This window comes from Acanthaster planci, linkage group LG10 (genome assembly GCF_054643075.1).
Source record: "Acanthaster planci isolate LZ-2023a linkage group LG10, COTS_SCS, whole genome shotgun sequence".
NCBI classification, from domain to species: Eukaryota; Metazoa; Echinodermata; class Asteroidea; order Valvatida; family Acanthasteridae; genus Acanthaster; species Acanthaster planci.
Window position 1 is genome coordinate 11,045,065 of NC_141786.1, and position 22,883 is coordinate 11,067,947.

A 22,883-nucleotide genomic window follows, 5' to 3' on the forward strand; every position below is an offset into this window, starting at 1 on the left:
GCCAACGGATCTTGGGGAGGTTGCAAAGGCAGCGCAGGTGGAAGTGATTTAGCTGTCTCTCGTGTTTTTTGTAGACAGTCCATGTTTCATACACATACAGAACGGTGGTCAGAACCATGACCTTATAGACTTTGAGTTTGGTAGCAAGACTAATCCCACACCTCTCAGTCTGCTGAAGTCACTGCTAGTTTTGGAGATTCTATTTTTGACTTCAGCAGTGTGAGACAGAGTACTCCCCAGGTAGGTGAAGTTGTCAACTGCCTGATGCTTTTGGCCCTTCACCGTGATGTTGGTTTCCTGATTTGGCTCACTGGGGGCTGGTTGGAGCATCAACTCGGTCTTTTTTAGAACTGATGGTCAGCCCAATGTTTTCACAGGCTGATGAAAAGCTGTCCATTAGAGACTGCATCTTTGGCTCTAGACAGGTATTCAAAGCACAGTTATAGAAAAAGTCTCTGAGAACTGTCTCGGTCACCTTAGCAGCAGCCTTGAGTCGTCTGAGATTGAAGAGTTTCCCATCGGAGCGGAAAACACCATACTTAAGAGCGTGGCAGCAAGCACACAGCCCTGTTTAACACCATTAGTCACAAGGAAAGTTTACGAGGCATCGCCGTTAACAAGGACGCAGGCCCTTATGCCATTGTGAAATTGATGCCCGATGGAGATGAATTTCTCTGGGCAGCCAAACTTGGACATGATCTTCCACAGTCCCTCCCGGCTGAGAGTATCGAAGGCCTTAGTCAGGTCTACAAAGGTGATGTAAAGGTCCTAATGTTGCTCAATACACTTTTCTCGCAGTTTACAGGCTGCAAAGATCATGTCCACTGTCCCTCTTCCTGCACAGAAACCATATTGGCTCTCTGGAAGGTGACGTTGCTCCAAGTGGTGAAGGAGACGGTTAAGCAGGACGCGGGCAAGGATTTTGCCAGCAATCGACAGGAACGAGATGCCACGATGGTTTTCGCACGGTTGACAATTTCCCTTCCGCTGGTAGATATGCACAATAATGGCATCTTTGAATTCTACGGAGGTTGGCCTGTGCTCCACATAAACTGGACAAGATATGTCAGCCAGCTAACCAGCAGCGAGCCCCCATATTTGAAGATCTCGGAGGGAATCACAACCGGGCCTGGAGCTTTCCCAGGAGACAGCAGCTTGATGGCTTTTTGGACCTCCTCTAGAAAGGGAGGGAAGTCAAGGTCTTGATTGATGGCCACCTGTGGGAGCTGGGCGATGGCCTCATAATTGATGGCAGATGGTCTGTTAAGTACGCCACAGAAGTGCTCCGCCCACCTCTCAAGGATCAACTGTTTCTCAGTGAGGAGGATGTACCCGTCTGCACTTAGAAAGGGAGAGGAACCGGAGGAGAGAGGTCCATAGACAGCACAAAGTGCATCAGAGAGCCTTATTCTGGCCTCAGCGAGTAACGGCAACTGCCTATCCAGTTAGACAACCAGCACACGAGACATCAGTTTTGGGTTTTGAATTCTTATTTGATGATAATCTCGCATATGGTAAACAGGATAAAAAACATGTGCATGTTTAACATCCGCTGAACCAATATGGCACAAAGGTCAAATGTGACACTGATAAGCAATGCAGGAAACAAATTGGCTAATGTAATATAACATACGAAAAGATCCAGCAAAAGAACAATTCGACTAACAGTGTGTAAAGCAGTGACAGGAATGGACTAGGAATGGATTAATTGAAAAAAATAGGAACATGAGCATGCTTACACACAACCAGTGTACATGTAGTAGAGGAGAATACAAAATATTGTAACTTACCATTATCTACACAGAATATGCAAACAAGGTCTCGAAAAGTGGTTAACAGTATGCGGGCTAAATCAACTGAAATACCAGTGTATTATCGTTGGGCGGTAAAAACTTACAGAGCCGTAGCCTCCGAGAGTGCAGAGCTAAGCTGCCAACGATAGACCTTTTAAGTGAGGATCACAATGTCGTGTAACCTGGAAGGCAAACGATCAACAGACACCTTAACCAAACAACAAGAAAATATAAACTCAAAAAACATTTACTAATCCATGCATTTAAGAGCTGAGGAGTATATTCTATGTCACCTTTCCTTAGTGCAGACAACTAAGTAATATCGAGGATGGGTAAATAGACGAGCAAACTAAAATAGGAAAACAAGGTGCATACTTGTATACGTCTATGCGATCATATCCAGCAACCTCAAGATGGCAGCCCCCATGACATGATATAGAACATAAAAAAACCGACAAAGATGTCAGGGTCTTTACAATAACAGCAATACTTGAATCAAGAACAAAACTCACAGGTGATTTTTCTGCTGTTAAGCAGCAAAATAACACAGACGATTATTGAGAGAAATTCTGACGTGTTTCGTAACTAAGATCTTTGCGCTAAAAACCCAGCACTTGTGGAAGGCGCTGTAGCGATTTAACAGTCACTGGATCTCATCAGCCTTGCAGCTCAGACAGACGTCCTGCGTGACACGAAGTTTGGTTTGAACTTTGCTGCGCTTGTTAGAGAAGGCAGCCTTTTTCACAGCACAAGAGGGGTCGTTTTGATAGGCTCTAAGCAGGTGATGCTTTTCCTGTAGCATGTGTATAATCTCAGTGTCGTATTCATCAAATAGGTCCTGGTGGCTATTGGTGGCCGGACCCAGGATCTCGAGGGCAATGGAGTGGAGGGTTTCTCTAAAGGACTTCCACTGTTCTTCAACACCGACGTCTAAGTTGGGTACGCTAGAGAGTTTGCTATCTAGAGCACTCTGGAGCTCTTGTGCTGTCTGGGTATTTTTCAACATATTGACATTGAGTCTTTTGACAACCAGTTGCCCCTGGGGTCTCCGCTTGGACTGAATGAAGAGCGCCAGCTTGGAAATGATAGAGCGATGATCCGTCCAGCAGTCTGCGCCGCACATGGCCTTGGTTAATCGCACGTCGCGGCTATCCTTTTCCCTGACGATGACGTATTAATTAAGTTGCCAGTGGCGAGAGCGTGGGTGCATCCACAACGTCCTATTTGCGGGCTGGTAGACGGAACATGGTGTTGGTAATGGCCAGGTAATGTGCAGCACAGGTTCGAAGCAGGAGGAGGCCATTGCGCTTGTTGTGCTTCCCCACCCCATACCTTCCTACGACTCTGTCCCAAGCCTGATGGTTGGAGCCGACGCAGGTATTAAAGTCACCCACCCCATACCTTCCTACGACCAAGCACCATGAGCTTCTCCGTCAGCAGGACGGAGGAGATGAGGGCATTAAGTTCCTCGTCAGGGTTAGACATGGTAGTAGCATAGGCGCTGATCAGCGTGACGATCTTACCCTTACTAAGGGGCAGCTGCATGGATATTAGCCGGTCGCCGAGACCCTTAGGAATACTAACGGGCTTCCTCACGTGGTTCCTGATGGCAAAACCTATGCCGGCCCCTTCGCTGGAGCGACCACTCCAGAAGAAGGTGTAGCCACCTCCAATCTCCGTCAGCTGGTCTTTATCTGCAAATTGGGTCTCACTGAGAGCTGCAATATCAACATTGTAGCGTGGCAGTTCCCTGGCTATAAGCGCTGTTCTCCTCTCTGGTCGATTGGCTCTTGGTGCAAACATTCCAGGTCGCAAGTGTAAGTACTAGTTTCGTCTTTTGTTTGGTTCGGCTGGAGGAGTGGGATTTCCGCAAGTCGCCGCAGGCCGGCCGGAAGATTTGGAGCAGACTATGTTTGGGGCACCTTTACTAGCCCCTTCCTCATGCTATGGAGGCGAGCAGATCGATCGTGAAGAGGGCTGCTCGGTCGCCCAGGGGGCTGCCGAACTCCACTGCTGCTCCGGTCCAGTAAAGAGCGACCCTATACCCTGTGCCGCCTGTGTGTAGGTTTGCAACTGCAGCTTAGATGGGTCCTCACCTGCTGGTTCGCCGTTTCCCCATCACCACAGGACTTGGTTGGTGCGGGAAATTCTAGGAACATGACTTGCGCGAACTTTGGATTATAGTGAGGGAGGGCTGCGGAGAACGCCAACCTCACTCTCTCGTCCCTGACTCCGTGTCCAGTGACAAGGCATAACCGAGACGGCTGGGGGAAGCCTGGGATAAATCAGGATGACTAGGGCGTCTCGTGTGTCGTGCTGTGCTCTTTACGCGTCCTGCAACTGCGGTGCTGGGACCCGCCTTTGTGTCCATTGAACCATGGGCCACCAGGGCTGGGTTTCCTCTGCACAGTTCACCGAGATCCAGTCTTCGTACACTGGGGATAGACAAGTTCCAAACTCATCGAAAGGTTGGGGCCTACAACTGCTACCCTCACCTGGTTTAGCCCGCCTGTCAAATGATTTGACAGGGTGTGCCTGCTGCGCGTGCTGCAGCTACTGGGAGGAACAGGTGAGAGTAAATTGTCAGAGGAACGCCAATGTAGGGCGAGTACCCATAGAGTTCATCGCAGGCTCCTTCCCTACAGAGGTACTGGCCACCCCGATACCCTAATATGACTCTAAAATAAAGGTCGATTTTCGTTATATCGATGTACATCTGGAGCAGGTATTACATGCCTGTAGAATCTTAAAACACAATGCCATATGTATGGCTTTTTATTGTTTCCCTTTTTTGAGTGATATTGAATGCATAATAGTCTTTGTGAAGTCCGAAAAATTATTCACAATCCGCTGGAAGTTTTTACTCTCCACAAGAAAGTGTGTGTGGTGTGGGTGCATGTGTGTGTGAGGGGGGAGCTAGGCTGATTTCGTAGCCCATCCCCAACCACAAAAAGAGCGGATATGTACCTCCATCTGCTCGGCATTTACCCCATGATAATTGACAGTGGCATTATTTAGGGTTGGGGATACAAAACATGGGAAACACGTCAGTCGAACTGGCTACGTGATGGTATTTGTGTGGCGGCAGCAGCGTGGTATGTTATACGAAAGTAACCTGTTCTGTTCCATCCCCAGACGGAATTGCAATATTTTATCTGTTTTAGCGACAGTTCATCACTCCATTTAAGGTAGATGATCTGAAAAAGGCCATGAGAGGGTGGTAAATCTGAAGATTTGAAGTAGTTCTCAGCCATGGTGAAGTTGCACTTTGTTTAGATGTACGTTTTCGTTTTTCTATTTTGGGCTCCGTGGATTGTGCCCCACCGGCACCTCCGCGTATAATATGCACGTCATAAAGCTCGACATCATTATATTATAAGTCTATCCTCCGATGCTGTATTCTGCTCATAAACGGTGACAATATTGAAAGCTCTTCCTTGGCTGTTTCAATGAGATTTATTGTTTTATTTCACCTTACAGGCACTACCTGGGTTCAGGAAATCATGTCAGCAGTTATGCATGACGGGAATTTGGAGGAAATTAACAAAACGCATACTATGTTGCGTGTGCCTTACCTTGAAGAAAATATGCCGGAAAACGTCAGGCGTCTTAAAAACGTAAGCACGTTTTTCCATTGTGAATTGCAGTGAAAGAGATTTTTCTAAAATATCCTTCTTATAAACCAAAAGCTAACCACGTTCAAAGCAGATTCCAGCTTCAACAGAGCCGCACCGGTCGAGCATTGACGTTTTCAGATGAAATTTTCCATACACCGACGTCGTTGTTTTGTAATTCTGCAAAAGTGTATCTACCTCAAGCAGGCACGCCCTTTGATCGGCTCAAAAGAGCCATATTGACCACAGCCTGGAAAAAGTGGTTCCTACTAAAAGACCCTCCCTTGCTAAGAAAATTGCGCCCTGTCTTGGTCCCGCTTTGGGGTACATAACACAATCTTACTGGCGGATGCAGTTGCCGTGTCTCCCCTCCCATATGGGATAGTACCTTACGACAAAATGTGAGAAAGGCGACTTCTCACGATTCATTTCTCTTCCTTCGAAAAACTCCACAGTTTTTGAGTGTTCGGAGTGTAGCGCATGGGGACAGAGTGTGATTAATTATTGGCATAAGGACTCTCCAGGATATTAAACGGGTTACATGGCAATAGAGATCAGTGGTACTACGTAGACTGGATGGCAAGTCATCGGAAACCATAGTTTTGCCCATTGGCTAACAGAGCTGGGCCAGTGTAAAGTGTGATCATAATACCCCTATCAGCCCCAAGACCATGTTGGTCATTCATGGATTTCTTACTACACTATTTTACATGCAAGTTTGTTTTACCCTTTGTTTACCAGGCACCGCAGCTTTTAGTGTATAGCGCCCTCAACAATCGAGATCATGAAAGGCCGCTCTTGCAATGACACCCCATTGACTGATTTATAGTAATGATATCCAATAAGGAGAATTTACTGAAGTTGTTTTGGTAAAAATAAGGGGAAAGTGTTCCAGGCACAAAGTTCATTTTACACCCAGTGTACAAACATTCTGAGACTGGTCTGAAAAAACGTGTTTTCATTAAAAAGGCTTGTACTTTCTTGCTGTTAAAATGAAATTTCCTGAACTGATTTCTGGGAACTAATTGATAACTGAAGAGGAAAATGAGTGAACTTCGTACATGGAACTCTCTCCAAATCATGAAAAACCATTGATTAAATCACAGGAATAAATTTCTTTTATTCAGTGGTGTGCTGCATTTGTTCTTGTCTACAACAAGACTGATTGGAGATGGCACCACATTTATGGCACGAGTTTCCTCACAGATTTCATGAAGGCCTTTGACTCCCACCCTCCCTACCCATCGTGTCCCCCCTTCCAATGTTGCGTTAAGGGCTGGTACTCGCCCATGGAGATCCAATGCAACTTTCAAATGGGGGATGGGGGCTGTTGAGGGTGGGAGGTGCAATCTAAACTACCTGAGTCTACGAGCCCTACGAGGCAGCATGAATTTTTTTCTTACACAGTGGCTGGAGCGGACTATTCCGTTGAGTCCGTTTCATTTTTCAGGGTTGCAGAGCCCTGAGTCTGTCCTAAAGGTATATTAATGCTTCAGTGGTTGTCCCCTAGCCTCTACAGATCTCACAAACCACCAAAAGTACATCACAGTACCGTGGGGGCCGTTTTCCCAGGCTATCCCGATTTGAGAGGGGGCCTCGCCACGCGCCAGCCAAGCCATACCACCACCACAACACCCTCCAACAAAAATAACACTTCAAAGACAGCCGAAAGAGGCCTCTGACAAGTTCCAGACAGCTGTAACTGATAAGAAACATTCCACTGCCTGCCCCAGGCACCGTTTTGTAAACAACCCATTAAATTGTACACACAGGACCACTTACCACACAGTCCTATGGGAATTGGCTGGAGGCTGGCTGACGGCCGGCTGGATTTTTAAAATTTTTTTCTGGCTAGGGGAGGCCCTGGCTGTAAAGTGACAAACTAGGTTTTTCAGCATGTTCAGGGGTAGGATATGATAAGTAGTCGTTGCATTTGGACGAAAAAAAATATTAAACTTTAATTAGCTCCAATGGACTCGCCAAAAGAGGTCGCTCCCTCTTCCCAGGGTAACGCACATTGTGAAATGTTTCAAAGCATGGCATTAGACACATTAGTTTCTGGCAATTCTTACAAACCATACGAGTCTGCTTACCTTGGGTTCTTGTTCTACAAACAACACACTCTCGTTTTTGGCCTTGCCTACAGTTTCAAGGACACGTGGTGTTGAGTTGCTTGTCCAGCAGGCGGACAACAGTTCATCGATGACCTGGACCCGGGAAATCCAAGCTAGTGAGCAGACGCTTTGTAGGGATGCCGTTGTACACGATGGTGGCATTAACCAAATAGACATCAAGAATTGCCCAAAAAAGCGTTACCACCATTTCACGGAGCCATGATGATGCTCGTAGTACTGAAACATTAAATTTGTGAGGTCACTTTTGCCCCTGTACTTATTATAATCGTTGACGACGGCAGGTCTTTGGATTGTACGACGTCCGGGGGAACTTTTTGCAACGGTTGTCTTTACCGTCACGTTTGCATTCGACATAATTAGTCAGAACTGGTACACGTTTTATGGCGTCTTTCCAAACACCACATAGTCGTCCCGCTTTAGAGAAACTGGGGTAGATCATGTCGGCTCATGGGTACCTTCTTAAGGTTTGCACTGTCTGGCATATCTTGGGTGGTACAGTACACATTTCAACGAGCTCCAAACCTTAGCTGGGACAACTAGCGGGGTTAGTGTACGAATTGTCCATGAAAACAACATGTCCCTTTTTTCCAGTCCTTGGACAACTTGGCCTGATGCTGTAAGGTTGGGTGGACGGTTCAGCGTACGAAACAGGGTGCCAAATGATGGCCTGACGGAGTCTTGGATCCAGTAAACACCTTGCAGTCACATGTGTAACCGGTTTGAGACTCGTTTGAAGAGAAACATTTCAAGCCATATTTGGCTGACTTGCGTGCTATGTACTGCTTAAAACCAAGTCGACCAAAAGAATTTATCACAGTCTCATCCGGTTAGGGGTTTCGTCCGGGCTTATAGATGCTACGAAACAACGTAACAACAATGTCCAGTAGCCGACGAACTTCAGACAGTTTGTCACGGGGAGAGTCGTGTGCTGTGTTGTCGGCAAGGTAGAATAATCGAAGGAGTGCCATAAATCAGTTGCGAAACATTGTCGACCGATACAAAGGACTTCAAAGAACTTCGCACCTGGACCAGTACATTTCGTAGCTAGGCCTTTGGTGATGCCCATCCAGAGCAGCAGTGCGACAAAAGCCATCATTTCAGGAGCACCCGTTGGAATCCAAGTACACTGAGAGTTCGCAGATTCTGCGGATAGTGTCTGATATGCAAATTGTTGGTCGCCCTCACCAGCAATTGCCAAACTGCTTCACAGAGGAAGAGTTGAAATATCTGTAGGGGTGACGGATGACTGAAATTCTGGGTACACCCAGTCGGTTCCATGAAGTTCACATAGGGTGGCTATTGGTAAGTGAAGTTTGCTTGCCATCCAGTCCTGCAATATTGAAGAATAATATTAGGACTAATAAGAACAATATTTACAAAGTGTTTACACCAAACATCAAAACACTGTACATGAAAAAAATAGGCATTAGGTAGGTTTTATTCAGTTGTTTATTGAAGTGGGGATAGATGAGGCTTCCCTGATTTGGGTTGGACTGAAAGACCTATACACAGAGAGTGCCTGTAAGCTAAATCTTAACTCACCACACGTTCGGTTATATACATTCACACTCTCAAAGTGGCATTCGGCCCAAGAAAGCGTGTTTTGTTTTCCCTACGATATGCCAGTTAATTGAGGGTAAAGTAATGTCTGCTGGGAAACCATGACAAGTTACTCTGCACTGAGACGGCAGGCACCGTGTCAAATATAACGGCCCACGCAGCACCTTGTGCCAAAATTGACACTGACTTATTTTTGGATAAGGCGATCCCTATTCAATGTATTTTTCATTTTTTCAGCATAAATCGGACGGAAACTTTCCTAGGAAGACTTCTCAGTATGATTTTGGGGGGAGTGTCCTTTTGGGGGGCGTGGTGTGCAGTGAGGGCGCTGAATTAAATAATATTCAACAATACAGAAATACATCGGCGATACCAAAATTACACTTGAAATTCCCGCTATACATGCTTGACTCACCTCGACTCACTCATCTTGGGTCTTTATAGCACAATAGCTGGGCCTAGACAGTGTAAATAATGCCACGTGGCCAGCCTCTCCAGACCCAGGCTCGGCCCTATCAATGACAAGGGCTTATCCAGGACTCCAGGTCAAAACTGTTTACAGTGCTGGCGCCAACCACAATCTTCCAGACACACTGGCGAGCATCCCAGACATTGGCCTGGTGCATTTTCCAAAGGGGGAGGAGTATTTTAGAGGGGAGTGGGTATTAATTATATTAACACGATGAAACCAAATTTAAAATAGTGAGATTACACAAAATACACAGTTCTGATTGTAAATCTTTGATTTCATGTTCATAACCGTTGTTTTGTCTTCAGAATATCCGAACGTGTAGGTACAGCCACGTTTCGATAATTTTTCCTAACTTTAAGAGGCTATATACAGATATTAGTACAGAAGAATTAAAGAAAACGACACTTTCACGAATGTGCTCTGCCCCATTTTTCGTTACAAGAACCATATGGAAGTTTCCAGTGCACATAATTCAAAAGAAAACAAATTACCTTATTAAAATCATTGGCAGAGTAATACTTGGCATGTTATTTCTCCTCCAGAAGAAATGATTCAAATCCACCCCGAATTGCTGTCTTATATCGTTTTAAATGACAACAGTAGGGTCTTTCGGCATGATGTTTTTCACAGAAACACTTTGTTACTACGATCTTAATACATTTCCTAGAGGAAAAGAGCTTCCCACCTGCATTCTTAACTATATTTGCTACCTATATTACAATTTTGGAAACATCTGCTTCAGACTTCTTGGAAACACTACACATTCGTACAGCCACAATCAACTTGTTTGATTTCCAAAATAAATCAGTAATTACGGCGGCACTCACGAACCACAGTTTATAAATATATTGTCGAACGTTCATTCCCACCAGGGACTGAAAGGCCTAAAATTGAAGACCGTCCGTTATCGTCAGGGGATGCAAGGTTTACAATTGTACGCCGTCCATTCCCGTCTGTGAATAAAAGGTCTTCAATTTAAGCAGTCCATTCCCGTCTGTGAATGAAAGGTCTACAATTGTAGAACGTCCATTCCTGTCAGGGAATGAAAGTCTGCAATTGCAGACCGTCCATTCGCGTTAGGGAATGAAAGGCCTACAATTATAGGCCGTCCGTTCCCATCAGGGAATGGACGACTTTAAATACGGTTTGTTAGCTCTACCTTCAAGACATCCAAGCCATCTCGTCCAATCAGAACGCTCCAGACAATGTCAAACGGGAGGAAGCACTATTTACATCCCCTTTGCTGGCATTTTGGTCTGTGTGCCAAAGAGGAACGTCGGTAACCTAGTGGCGCTGAAATTGTGGGATACAAAGGCTCGTTGGTAAAGAACTTCTGAGACTGAAAGGGATATCAATGACTCAATTTCGGTCAACAGTAATTAAGGGTTGATCATTCTCATGTTGGAAAGAAGACATCTGTAAAGTGCGAGTTGCACTTGTGGGTTTCGACATGCATGCTTTACATTTGTGGCTTGCACCTGTGGTGAACACCTCTGGGTCACATTGCTGGCTTTCTCGTGTGGCTTTAAACCTGTTTACACCTGTCAATTTTTTGTTTGCATTTATGGTTTTCACTTGTTGGTTTCAACTTGGTGGTTTGCAACCGTGGTGAACAGTTATCTTACAATTATTGCGAAATACACTTGTAATTCATACTTGTGGGTTATACCTTTTGTTTAAGGTATACTTTCTGGCTAACACTTATGATACACTTGTGTTGGTTTACACTTGTTTGCATTTTGTGCTTCACACCGTTGGATTATATTTGACTGGAAGGTTCTTAATAAACGTGATCGTTTATGTCTATTATTACTAAAGATACATTCTCAAAAGTTGTGTAGGATTGAACAGTCTAAAGAAATGAAAGTACTGAAGTAACAAATTCAAAGACCCGTTATTATATCTTTGAAATAAATCGTTTGCTTTTCCCTTATTGTGTCCAAATTCCTGCAAGAATTCAAGAGATTAATCGTCAACTACAAATCCTTGGCAAACAGCTCCAAAAGCAAATTCATATATGATTTTCCCTAGATCGCTCAGACAATTTTTGCAGTCCCAAGCAGTGGTTGCAGTGCGGCATAATTTGGTCCAGGTCATTGCGTGTCACGTTCAATGTTGTCGTTCATTCCTCACTTTCCATTTCTGATTTGGCCCTTGCTTTCTGAAATCGGGAAGAAGTCTCGTTGGTTAATAACCTCCAAGGCAGGAGAATGTCCACCCTGGAATACCAGGAATACCAGCGGGTTGTGGCGGGGTAGCAGGCTCTCAGCGACAAGTGCAACCCCTGCCCTGCCCCACTTTCACGAAACTGATTAACCTCTGCAATTCGAATGAGACTCTATAGCCTACCTGACATGTGGATTAAGTCACCAGTCAACATGGAGTTTCCAGTATTTTGAGGTTTTGGTTTTACTCTAACCGGCTCATATTCTTACTTCTCCGTTGCCTTACTCAAAAAAGACTAATTGTTTTCTCCGTAGATTCCCCTGAAACACAGAATAGCAGACGAGATGCCGTCTCCCAGGGTTCTGAAGTCTCACCTTCCTGGCCAACTCTTGCCTGCCCAAATCTGGACAAAGAGGTCTAAGATTGTCTACGTAATCCGCAACCCCAAGGACATGATAGTGTCCTTCTACCACTTCGAGCGAATGTTGAATTTGAAGGGCTCAGGTCAATCCTTCGCGGAATATTTGGAGTACAGGAATTCTACCAAAGGTACAAAGGAAAATGTAGGTTCTTATAACACCGACACAATAAGTGAAAGAATTCACCAAACCTGTTCTACTAGTCCAAAATATGGAGCAGAAGAACCTCGCACAGTGACGTACCGACACCATAGGGTAGTAGATTAACCGTTAGATTGGTTGGCCTCGTTACCCTTTGTCTTTTTTCTGTCACTGGTTAATTGGTTAAAAAGGTGAGGACACCGAAATACCGCTGTCGGTGGTGACCCATCAGATTACAGTGGGAAGGCAACAAACGTATAGTATTCCGTTAACTTCACGGATTTTCTTGCTAATTAGTCATATTTCCTGTTCGTATTTGGTTGTTTGAAAGCGAGCTATGGATCGTGGTGGGATCACTACTTATTTTTCTGGAAAAGGAGGGATGAGCCAAACATCCTTTTGCTGCGGTTTGAAGATTTGCAAAAAGTGAGTTCTCATAATAAGTCATATCTTTACATTTAATTCTCCAATCTGATTGATGTAATTTTTAACTTATTTGCTCTGGTGACTGAGAAATTGATTTGTTTAATGAGCCAGTTCAGTTCAAGTCCTTTATTTAAAAGCTTTTCAACATTCTCATCGCATAACTGGATACATGAGAAACAAACCACGTATTCCATATACGAATTTTGGGTGGATGTTAACCGGTTACATGTCAGTTTATACATATTGTAAGTATAGTACCTATATTCATCAATACACTGATGGACGCATGGATATACAGAATTGGATTACACAATACTCATTCTGGCACCCGTTCCAACTATATTCCTCTCCTAATTAACGAGGCATCTAAAGCAAAATGCCACTTTCCGAAACGTACCTGTAAAATATTATTGAATAATGTGATGTGAGTGCAAAGCTAATATCTAGGTAAGGCTGAAATCGATAATGCGTTGAGGGTGAACGTTTTTACCTTAATGAATAAATTTCTTTGCAAAAGAATTAGGGCAGTATATGATATCACCTTTTGAAACTGATCTTTTCTACCACAAAATATACTAAAAGAGGGGAAAAGAAAATATAAGCAGTACCTTCCAGAGGATTGGGATCACTGACGTCTTCTATAACAGTCCTTTCCCCTATCCAACACACAGCGTCAACCAGCTCTACCGACCTCCCTTTTCCCTGTATTTTCAGTCCACTACCCCACAAATTATGGAGAGACTGTTTCGTAAATGTAGTACCGGCACACGTAGAAGGATGGCAGTTTGCTAAAAAAAAGTCTCGTTGATTAAAATTAACAGTGGTATAGGCTATGTAAGCTTCCTACTAGTTCCAAGCTTTCCGCTTAATGCAGATTTTAAGAGAGACGTTTAAAAATTTAATAAGTGCATGTTTGTACGGTTGTGTTTTTCAATTTACACCGTGGTATTTTCTCACATCCATAATTTGTGTGGGCCCTTACATTTTTTTCCAAGTGTTCATAGTGACAACCTGGTCCTGTGTGTAATTCCTATCTCCATGCGCTTGTTTCGATTGTTGGCTGAATAAGTAAACAATTCCATACCAAAATTTCTGTTTAAAGGAATTCAGTAGCTGTCTGTATTACAAATTTAGTTTTTCGATTTTAATGGTATGAAGAAGCATTTTTTCCTAAGGTATTATATAGTTAAACACAGCAAATTATGCCAAGCTAAGCAGACATGTTTCTAACAAGTTGACAGTCATGCTGGTGGGGATGATCCATCTAAATCGTCGTCAATCTGCTTAATTTCCACTAATGATACTTTGGCCCTCTCGTGTACCATGTGGGAATGCAGGACCTGCGTGGAAACGTGGAGAAAATCAGCCGATTCCTGGGCAAGGACCTGCCGGCTGAAACGCTGGACGCTGTCACGGAGCACTGCACCTTCGCTAACATGAAGGAGAACCCCATGACGAACCCCGACACGCTCTACACACCAAGAGACAAACCGGAAAGCACCTTCATGCGCAAAGGTGAACGGTCGTTAAGTATAATCGTAGGGAAAGAAATGGTTACAATCGTGTCAAAGAGGTATATCATATCTTGGCCAGTTGTGTCAAATTTCACGTAAAGAGTATTGTAACGTCCACCGAGCGGTCTTTGACCAGATTGGGGGATCGACTTCTGGACGTTGGAAATGTGTTGGCCTGCACTAGAATTTTCGTAGCTTAAGGACGGGGCCTTTACTCTATAAAAAAAATCACCTCACTGACGCACAAGATAGGCTTCCAACTATCTCTTTTATTTCTAAGGAAATAACGAGATAAAACGTTACTTACAGGTGTGAGTTCACCCCATTGCCCGTGACTTTCGTTTCTTGTCTATGGTCACCAAAATCGTAACACTCGACAAGTGGAGGTTACCCGGACGCTGTCGTGCATTCCACTTTCTGCTGCTCCACATCGCGGGCTGCGCGCTCATATGTCTGAGCGAACGCGCGCCATAACTCCTAGTTTGCATTTAGAGTGGGCGCTCTGCCAACTTGCAGTGGCGCAGTATTGTTACAGTATCTTCATGGGTCAGAAAGCTGCGGCCAACCTTAATTGTTACCTATTTAACCTTTATGAATGACAAACTATTCCTTGCAATGTCCGTCACTCAGGGGTGAGATGTCTCAGATTTTAGCTGATTTCAGCGTTTTTGTTTTGGATTTCAGTTTTTTCCTCACTTGCTGTATACAAAGGTATAAGAGATTTTCACCGTTCAGCTTCTTGATGCTTTTGTCAGCTATTTTCACCTATTTTATCATTGGCCAATCTCACCCCTGCTCATTTTGTTCGTGATTCAGTAACTTATTCCAAATACTAATTGTTGCATAAGTAACTGTTGTTGGTTTAAAACTTTGAAAAGTATACACTTCGACGTCAGGGTTACAGTGCAAACAGTGCATGAATTGAATCTTGTTTTTACTGTGTTCCGTTCATTGTTTTTATTCTGAGTATATATCAATCTACCCCGAAGGTAATGGAATCGTCCAAAAATGTCAGTCAATCTTTTTTTCGTCATTCCCGCGTAGACGTAACTCTGCTGTTCAGAGAAGGCGTTCGCAAAGTGGGAAAACGACTTGTCGTCTTACGCAACGGTATTTTGTTCAGGCCGCGGTAATTGTCAGAACGCCCATTGTATTATTGTAAATTAAATCACGCCTGTCGATGAAGAATAGGTCGCATTGTACAATCAGACACATTTAGAATCTTTAGATGCATGTTGGAGTTTTCTTGTGTGAGAGTGAGATAGTCAGAAGTAATTTTGACTTGCTTGAGAAACTTAAGACAGAGGTTTGGAGAGTTACTGTGTGATGCAAGACAGGTTTTGACTCCCTAGCATCAGAAATCTGAGCCAGCAGATTTAGATTTGTGGATCTGTTTGACCACTTTGGAAAAGGACGGAAAATCTGTTTCCGTGAGAATTAGGTAAACTATGGCCTAATTCCAGCCACATAGACGTCCTGGTCGGCATTAACGACTTCATGGCAACAGTTCACCTCCCAAGACAGTTGTTCAGCAAATTACCGAAAGTGCTGTAATATTGATGATTTCTTGCTTTTATACATCGAAATAAAAGCCTGCAGATGATGAAGTTTCGTCGTAATTGTAGTAGTAAGATCGAGGCTGATGATTTTCGAGAAGATCGGAAATTTACATTTATGAAAATAAGGATAATGATATAAGATCTGTGGAATTTTTGCAATTGTGGAGATGGAGGAAAGGAAACAAATTGGAGCATGATTTCGCTATTTCTGTTAAGGTTTTGGATTTATATTAATTGTAGATGGCCTTATGTTGAGACTGGTCCCACTTACTCTACCAAAGACTTAGAAGAGTCCCTTGTGTACCGCTAAGGGGCATAGACTCTGAACTTGCTTTGCTTGACCAAGCTTTCGGCTGATCTACTGCGATTTTGTTAGACGCCAGATTCAGGGGGCTGCAGAGTCATCACCAGATGGTGGACCACTTAATCTTGCTGTTTTAATCATTTAAAGTGGATATCTGATGGAACCTTTCTTTTTTATGATTGATGTAATGATTCCAGAGTCACTTGGTTGACTAATTGAGCATAATTGAGTTTTTATGACTTAGTCACAGACTTGTAGATAATTAAATACACTGTTAAAAAATACTGTAAAATGTACGGTTGTTTGACCGTAAAAGCGTAAAGTTATATAATTGTAGTCCATAGTCACTACAAAATACCATAAAACTTTCAGTATATGGTCTTCCGACAGTAAAAGGTGGAACTAAGCAACGACGCAAGCGCAGCAGCGAGTTTAACGGAATTAGCGCGTATATTGTTTTCCATGTGGCGGCCATTAAGTGCATGTGCTCTAGAGAATCAGAGGTGAGAAAAATCTATTGAAATCACGTCCATCCTGCTTTATATCAATGTAATATTGACACTGCTGTGGTAACATCATGCTGGTGAACCCTCTCTACTTTAAACTTAAAATCCAAGAGAGAAAGGAAACATGAACAACTCCTGTTTTAATTGCAAACAGCATTTGCACTTATTGCGAGGCTATGTTAACCACGTACGATTGCCCAGTAATCAAAGCAACATCATTTTTCCATGCCCTCTCCGTGATTGTCAGCGTAAAATGTCTTCGTATAATGGTTTTAGGAGCCATTTTTTCAGGGATCATGATGAATGTGGTGAGGAAAAACGAAATGCACGCAGATCTAATGTTGATGAAATGCACCTACAGTGTTGATTACTTTCTGTTAAAAAGAATTTAACAGTGTAAAAATGCTGTTGAAACATTTGAAAGAGCACACTGAGTCAGGAACTGCCATTGTCTGCCCTTACAGTAATTGTAATAAACACTTTTCTAAGAAGTCATCTTTTCCTTCACATTTGTCAAGAAATCACAGGTCCAAGTTCAAAACCTAGTAGTAGTGTTACAGATACAATGCCCGAATGTGTTCAAAATGAGCCAGTCACGTTAGATGAACATGATGAAGATCGCAATGAAGATGACGGGGATATGCCCACATGTTCAACGATTGAACCCGCTGACATGGCAGATGACATTTATTATGATACAAAGGATGATACGCCAAATCTTGAAGAGTCGGCAGGAATTGAAGATTTGTATGTACACAATCTGACTTTATTTTGTTTGAAACTTGAATCAACATTCTTCTGCTATCACCAACAATGCAAAGAATCTTAGAAGAAATGAAAGATGCACATGTTCTTGGACAGTCATTTACACAGAGTTGTTGTCTAAATTGATAAATGATCATGGTATTGAAAATGGTGTGGCTAAAACATTGATTGAAGAGATCACGTCTTTTGACCTGTTTCTAAAATGTGCTGATGGGCCACTTCATTCTATGTTCGTAAATCAGCTTTTGAAAAGTTGTGTGGTTATGTTGAGCCATTGGCAATACAACTTGGTAGAAATGACTCTTGGAAAGAACAATCCTTTTACTTTGTCCCAGTGAAGGAGTCTTTGAAGCACCTGTTCGGAAATTCTGCTGTGCAAATCGAGTATGAATCCACCACATTCCCGATCTACCATTGCTATGAATGTGAAAATGTTTTGCATGATATAACAGATGGATTTCTGTTCAAGGACAATGCATTGTTTGGAGAAAACCCAGATGCTCTGAAATTTATTCTTTTTCAAGATTCATTTGAAGTTTGTAGTCCCATTTGATCGAGCAAGAAAAACATTAAGTGTGAGCGGTGTACATGACCTTGGCTAACTTTAGGCCACACTTCTGGTACTCCTTTGTAATAAAAATGATTTTAAATATTTTGTAAAAGATAAAATACTTCAGGCCTTGGTTAAAAACTTGAAGGATCTAGAAACGAATGGTATTCATATTTTTGAAAACCAACCTGCTATAAAATAAAAGGTACAGTTTGTATAATTGCAGGGTATAATTTAGGGTCTCGCTGCATTTGGGGATTTGTTGAAAACTTTAGTGTATGCAAGTACTTCTGCAGGTATTGTTTACTTCATGCTAATGAGTTTTTCAGCGACCCATTTGCTCTTGGTCCAAAACGAAGTAAAGAAAATTACCTTTCGGCCTTGCAAGACTTGCAAAATAGTACCAAACAGTTGAATCATATCCAGGGGGTCAAATTCTGCTCTGTCTTCAACGAACTCAAGTATTTTCATGTGTGCTCAGGATTACCACCATGCCTTGGACATGACTTATTTGAAGGCATAGTAAATTACGACGTAGCACTGTTCATTGGGTATTTTGTGAAGCAACAATGGTTCACTACTGCCGAACTGAATCGGAGAATAGCACATTTCAAATATCTTGGCTATAAAACAAAAAACAAACCCTATGATGTGAATCTCAAGGGAGGAAAGTTAGGAGATCATGCAGTGCAAAACTGGTGTCTCGTATGATTATTGCCAGTTCTCATTGTTGATGAAACAGTCTACTTGAAGAATGATGTGTGGCAGCTGTTTCTGCAGTTACGTGACATTGTAGAGATTGTATGTTCACCCAAAATATCTGAATCTGACGTTGCATACCTTGATGTTATTATTGATGAGTATCGCCATAACAGAAACTGAGACCCAAGCATCACTATTTGAGACATTATCCATATTTAATTAATACTTGCATTCGGGCCACTCATTCGCTCCTTGACAATGAGATTTGAGAGCAAGCACTCGTATTTCAAGAGGTGTGTGAGGTATTTACATAATTTCAAGAACATATACCTCACCCTGTCAGTACGACATCAGCTGCTGCAAGCGTACATGTGCACTGGATCCTACTTTCCAGCGATTGTCGATGCAAGACGGTCTTTACCATTTTACTTGGAGACTTACACAGAAAAAATTCAGGATGCTCTTTCTGGCTTACATGCCACTCTTGAATACAGTGTGTCTTATGAAGTAGTTTACATGGGTGCAAGTTACAAAAAAGGAGATTTTGTTGTTATTGACAGAGATGAAATGGGAATGCTATTTGGAGAGGTGGCTTTCATGTTGATATCAATTATTTATCAAGTGCACTTTGTAGTTCGGGTTCCCCAGTCTCAGTTTGACAACAATTTGCATGTGTACTCACTTATTTCAAGTGAACATAACCAAAGATTCAGGTGTGTGAAAAGTACTGAACTGTTGGATTGTATCATTCTACCAGCATACGGCAAACGTAATGCTCCTCTGATTCCACTCAAACATGCAATTACATGTACTCACTGCTAGCCTTAAGATGGAAGATATAAGGACAGCTGTTCTGGCAGTCATTCCAACCTTACCCTTGGATGCTGCCACACGGGTTGCAGAAAAGTTAATTGGAGATGGTGTTGAAGAAGTTGATGATATTCATTATGTGGAGCCTGAAGACCTTTCAATGCTGAAACCCATCCAGATCAGGAAATACAGGAGGTAACTTGGGGGCAGGGTGGAGGGAGGTTGCAGGGCAGGTTGAAATTAGCTGTGGGATGACACATTTTTACAAGGGCAGACCAAGGAGGAGGGGGCAGCAGAGAGGCCATAACCTGAAATTTGTGTGCCCCCCCCCCCAAAAATGAATTGCCCCACCCCACAAAAATGGTTCTGCATCTGTCCCTGTTTTGATCAAGGATTTTAGCTCTTTGGTTCCTTGCGGGTTTGAGAGCATGTTTTCAGGTCATGTGTATCAATCACTTGTAGACAAAACTACACTAGAGATAAAAGGCAATTCATTTCGTGCCACAGGTGTTTTATTATATAAATATTTTATAGCCCGAACATATGCAGCTTGATATGTTGTGGCTTCCAAGAAAGTACAGCAGTTGAATGACAGTGACTGTAATTTGTGTATTCCTCATTATGCACTCTCGATCCTGTAGCTAAGGATAATCAAAAGATATGTAACACAAAACTACTGCAAACTGCTTGCTGATGACAGTTAGGGCAAAAAAGTTCTGCTTCCGATTACATGGCATTTGAAAATAGGGTTGGTGCAAGTAGGCTAAGGATTTTCTTTTTGGGGGGCACTTTTTGTGTTCCAATCACATGTAAGGTGTCTACATGTTGTCAATGGTAAATGTAAATACTTAACAGCATATTTATGATTTTGCTGCAAAACTGAACTGTCGACGCTAGTCCGGTGGGATTGGGTGCCATACTCACACAACTGAACGTGACTCTTGCAACAACACATCTGTTGTAGCTCTTGCCAAAGGTAATCATAAACTGAACGCGAGGCACTCGCCATAATGTGGGCAGTCACCCACTTTCACTTGTACCTGTATGGTGGTTCATTTGAGATCATCACAGATCACAAGCTCTTGGTGACATTGTTCAACAGTTGCAACTAGCCTCCCCTTCGTCTCGAGCGACGGATATTGAAACTACAGGCCTATAACTACTCAGTTGTGTACCGTTCCGGCAAACACAATCCAGCTGACTACATGGCCAGACACCCGCAGAGAGTGAACCAGTCACCTTCAAGTGAACAAATAATCGATGAAGCACACGTCAACTTCATAGCCAATCACTCAGTGCCGAAACATGTCACTCGCGATGAAATCGCTGACGCAACTACCGCGATCCAGTTCTCAAACTCTACATGACAGCCATTACACACGGTAACTGGGATGAACTCCCCGCTAACGCAGACAAACAACAGAAAACTGAACTGACCAGTTTCCACATTGTACATGTCGGACGTGACGTGTCTCAAGATCGTAAACTCCTCATGCGCGACCATCGCCTTGTCATACCCCGAACACTCCGTAAGCGAATCGTGGACATAGCACACGAAGGCCACCAGGGCATGCATCACCAAGCTCTCCTCCGCGAAAAAGTCTTGTTTCCGTCCATTGATCGCATAGCTGAGGCAACAATCCGAGGATGTCTCCCCTGCCAAGCAAACACGATCGAACACACACCCAAAGAACCACTCAAGATGTCACCCCTCCCAACCAAAAGCATGGTAAGAGATCAGTATTGATTTTGCTGATCTCCCCAGTGGAGAACATTTGCTGGTCATCATAGATGATTATTCACGCTTCCCAGAAGTAGAAATCATGTCATCAACATCAGTCCAGTAGGTGATCACCAAGCTTGATCGAATTTTTTTTTCCAGTTTCGGTATCCCAAACATCGTCTGCACCAACAACGGTCCCCCTTCAACAGTCGAGAATTTTCCAGCTTCGCCCGATAGCTTGGATTCCAGCATCGTCGAGTTACCTCTCGTTGGCCCCAAGCAAACGGTTAAGTTGAGCGCTTCATGAAAACTCTCAAAAAAGCATACCGCTCTGCGTTTACCGAAAGCAAACCATGGAAACAGGAACTGTATAAATTTCTTCGCAACTACCGTGCCACACCACATTACACATCGGTGTTTCACCTGCCAAACTCCTTTTCAGCAGATCATTCCAAACACGCCTACCTAAACCAAAGTTCACTCCATTGCCACAGCACACCCCTGTCCAAGAACGCGACCAACACAAGAAGTCCCCGATGAAAACCTATGCCGACAATCGCAACAATGTTCTCGTCCATCGTCATGGGCTTGTCCCCAAATACGTTACCCTACATCCCCTAGCCCTACACCGTGACGAGCAAGCGTGGATCCCTAATCACAGCTCAACGCAACACACACACGATCACACCTACCTCATCCTACTTAAAAAAATACACAGGAGCATCGATCCCCACAACACCCTGACAGTAATGATGAAAGCCCCCCCCCAGGATACACGACCCCAGGCAAACCAGCCCCGTCGCAATCCACCTCGCAATCGTCAGCCACCCCCACACCTATGTGACTTTGTGTCGTAAATCAGGACACAACTCTGACAGTATGAACAGAAATAAGGAACACTTATGCTGTGACCCAGGCTTTAATTGTTTTGTTTATATTCCAAATTGTTGTCACCATTTATCCATACAGTATCATAGGCACTCTGTACACATGTACTTGGTGGTATAGGTCACGGATTGACCTCCTCTCAGTAGTTGAATACACTTATCAGTCAGTCGTGAACAGCGTGCATGGCTCCGCTCACTCCAAACACTAAATACTACAAGTGGACAAAATGATTTCTGTTTGAACACAGACTTTGTTTTTTGTTAATGAATTAATAACCTACTGCATGTAAGGTACATTGTCTTTGGAATGCACTTGAATTAAAACGACTTGTTCCCAACTGTACTCTAAAGATGAATTGACTAATCTGGATGATAAGTACGTTTTCTGAGCATGGAAATTGGAAGTTGCGGGTTTTGTTTTTAGAACACATCATTCATCTTCCCAAAAGAGTGTCTCCGACCATCTGACAGTCAAACCTTATATGCACTGGTATTGTATCTGTGGTTATCAGAAAGGACACAAGACATACTAAATGTGTTTTCAGTACAAATACCAGAGAAACGCATAAACAAAACACTGCCAGAAGAGACCAGTATAAGTTAAACCAAATACAACTAAAAATACCTGCCCACTCCTGTTCTATTTTATATACTTGCAAAGTTTGTGGGCAGGAAAAGGTAAGATAAATGCATGGGAATGATATGACTGAGTGGACTGCATTATCTGTTAAAAGTAGGAAAATTGTTTTATTTAACAAAAGTTCATACATATTTACCAAAATACCGTTTTCTTCAGTTGCGTGTTTAAAGTGGGCATTTACAAATGCCATGTGTACA

General features: G+C 43.2%; 1 protein-coding gene across 1 annotated transcript in view; it reads left to right on the forward strand.

Annotated features, from left to right (window-relative positions):
* Positions 1-22,883, forward strand: part of LOC110983886 (sulfotransferase 1C2-like) — a 38,304-nt gene that overhangs the window by 9,898 nt on the left and 5,523 nt on the right. The window contains exons 4-7 of the mRNA XM_087142752.1: positions 5,274-5,410; positions 12,055-12,289; positions 12,632-12,726; positions 14,064-14,241. Coding sequence (XP_086998878.1) covers positions 5,274-5,410; positions 12,055-12,289; positions 12,632-12,726; positions 14,064-14,241 — 645 coding nt within the window. The remainder of the gene's footprint in view (positions 1-5,273; positions 5,411-12,054; positions 12,290-12,631; positions 12,727-14,063; positions 14,242-22,883) is intronic.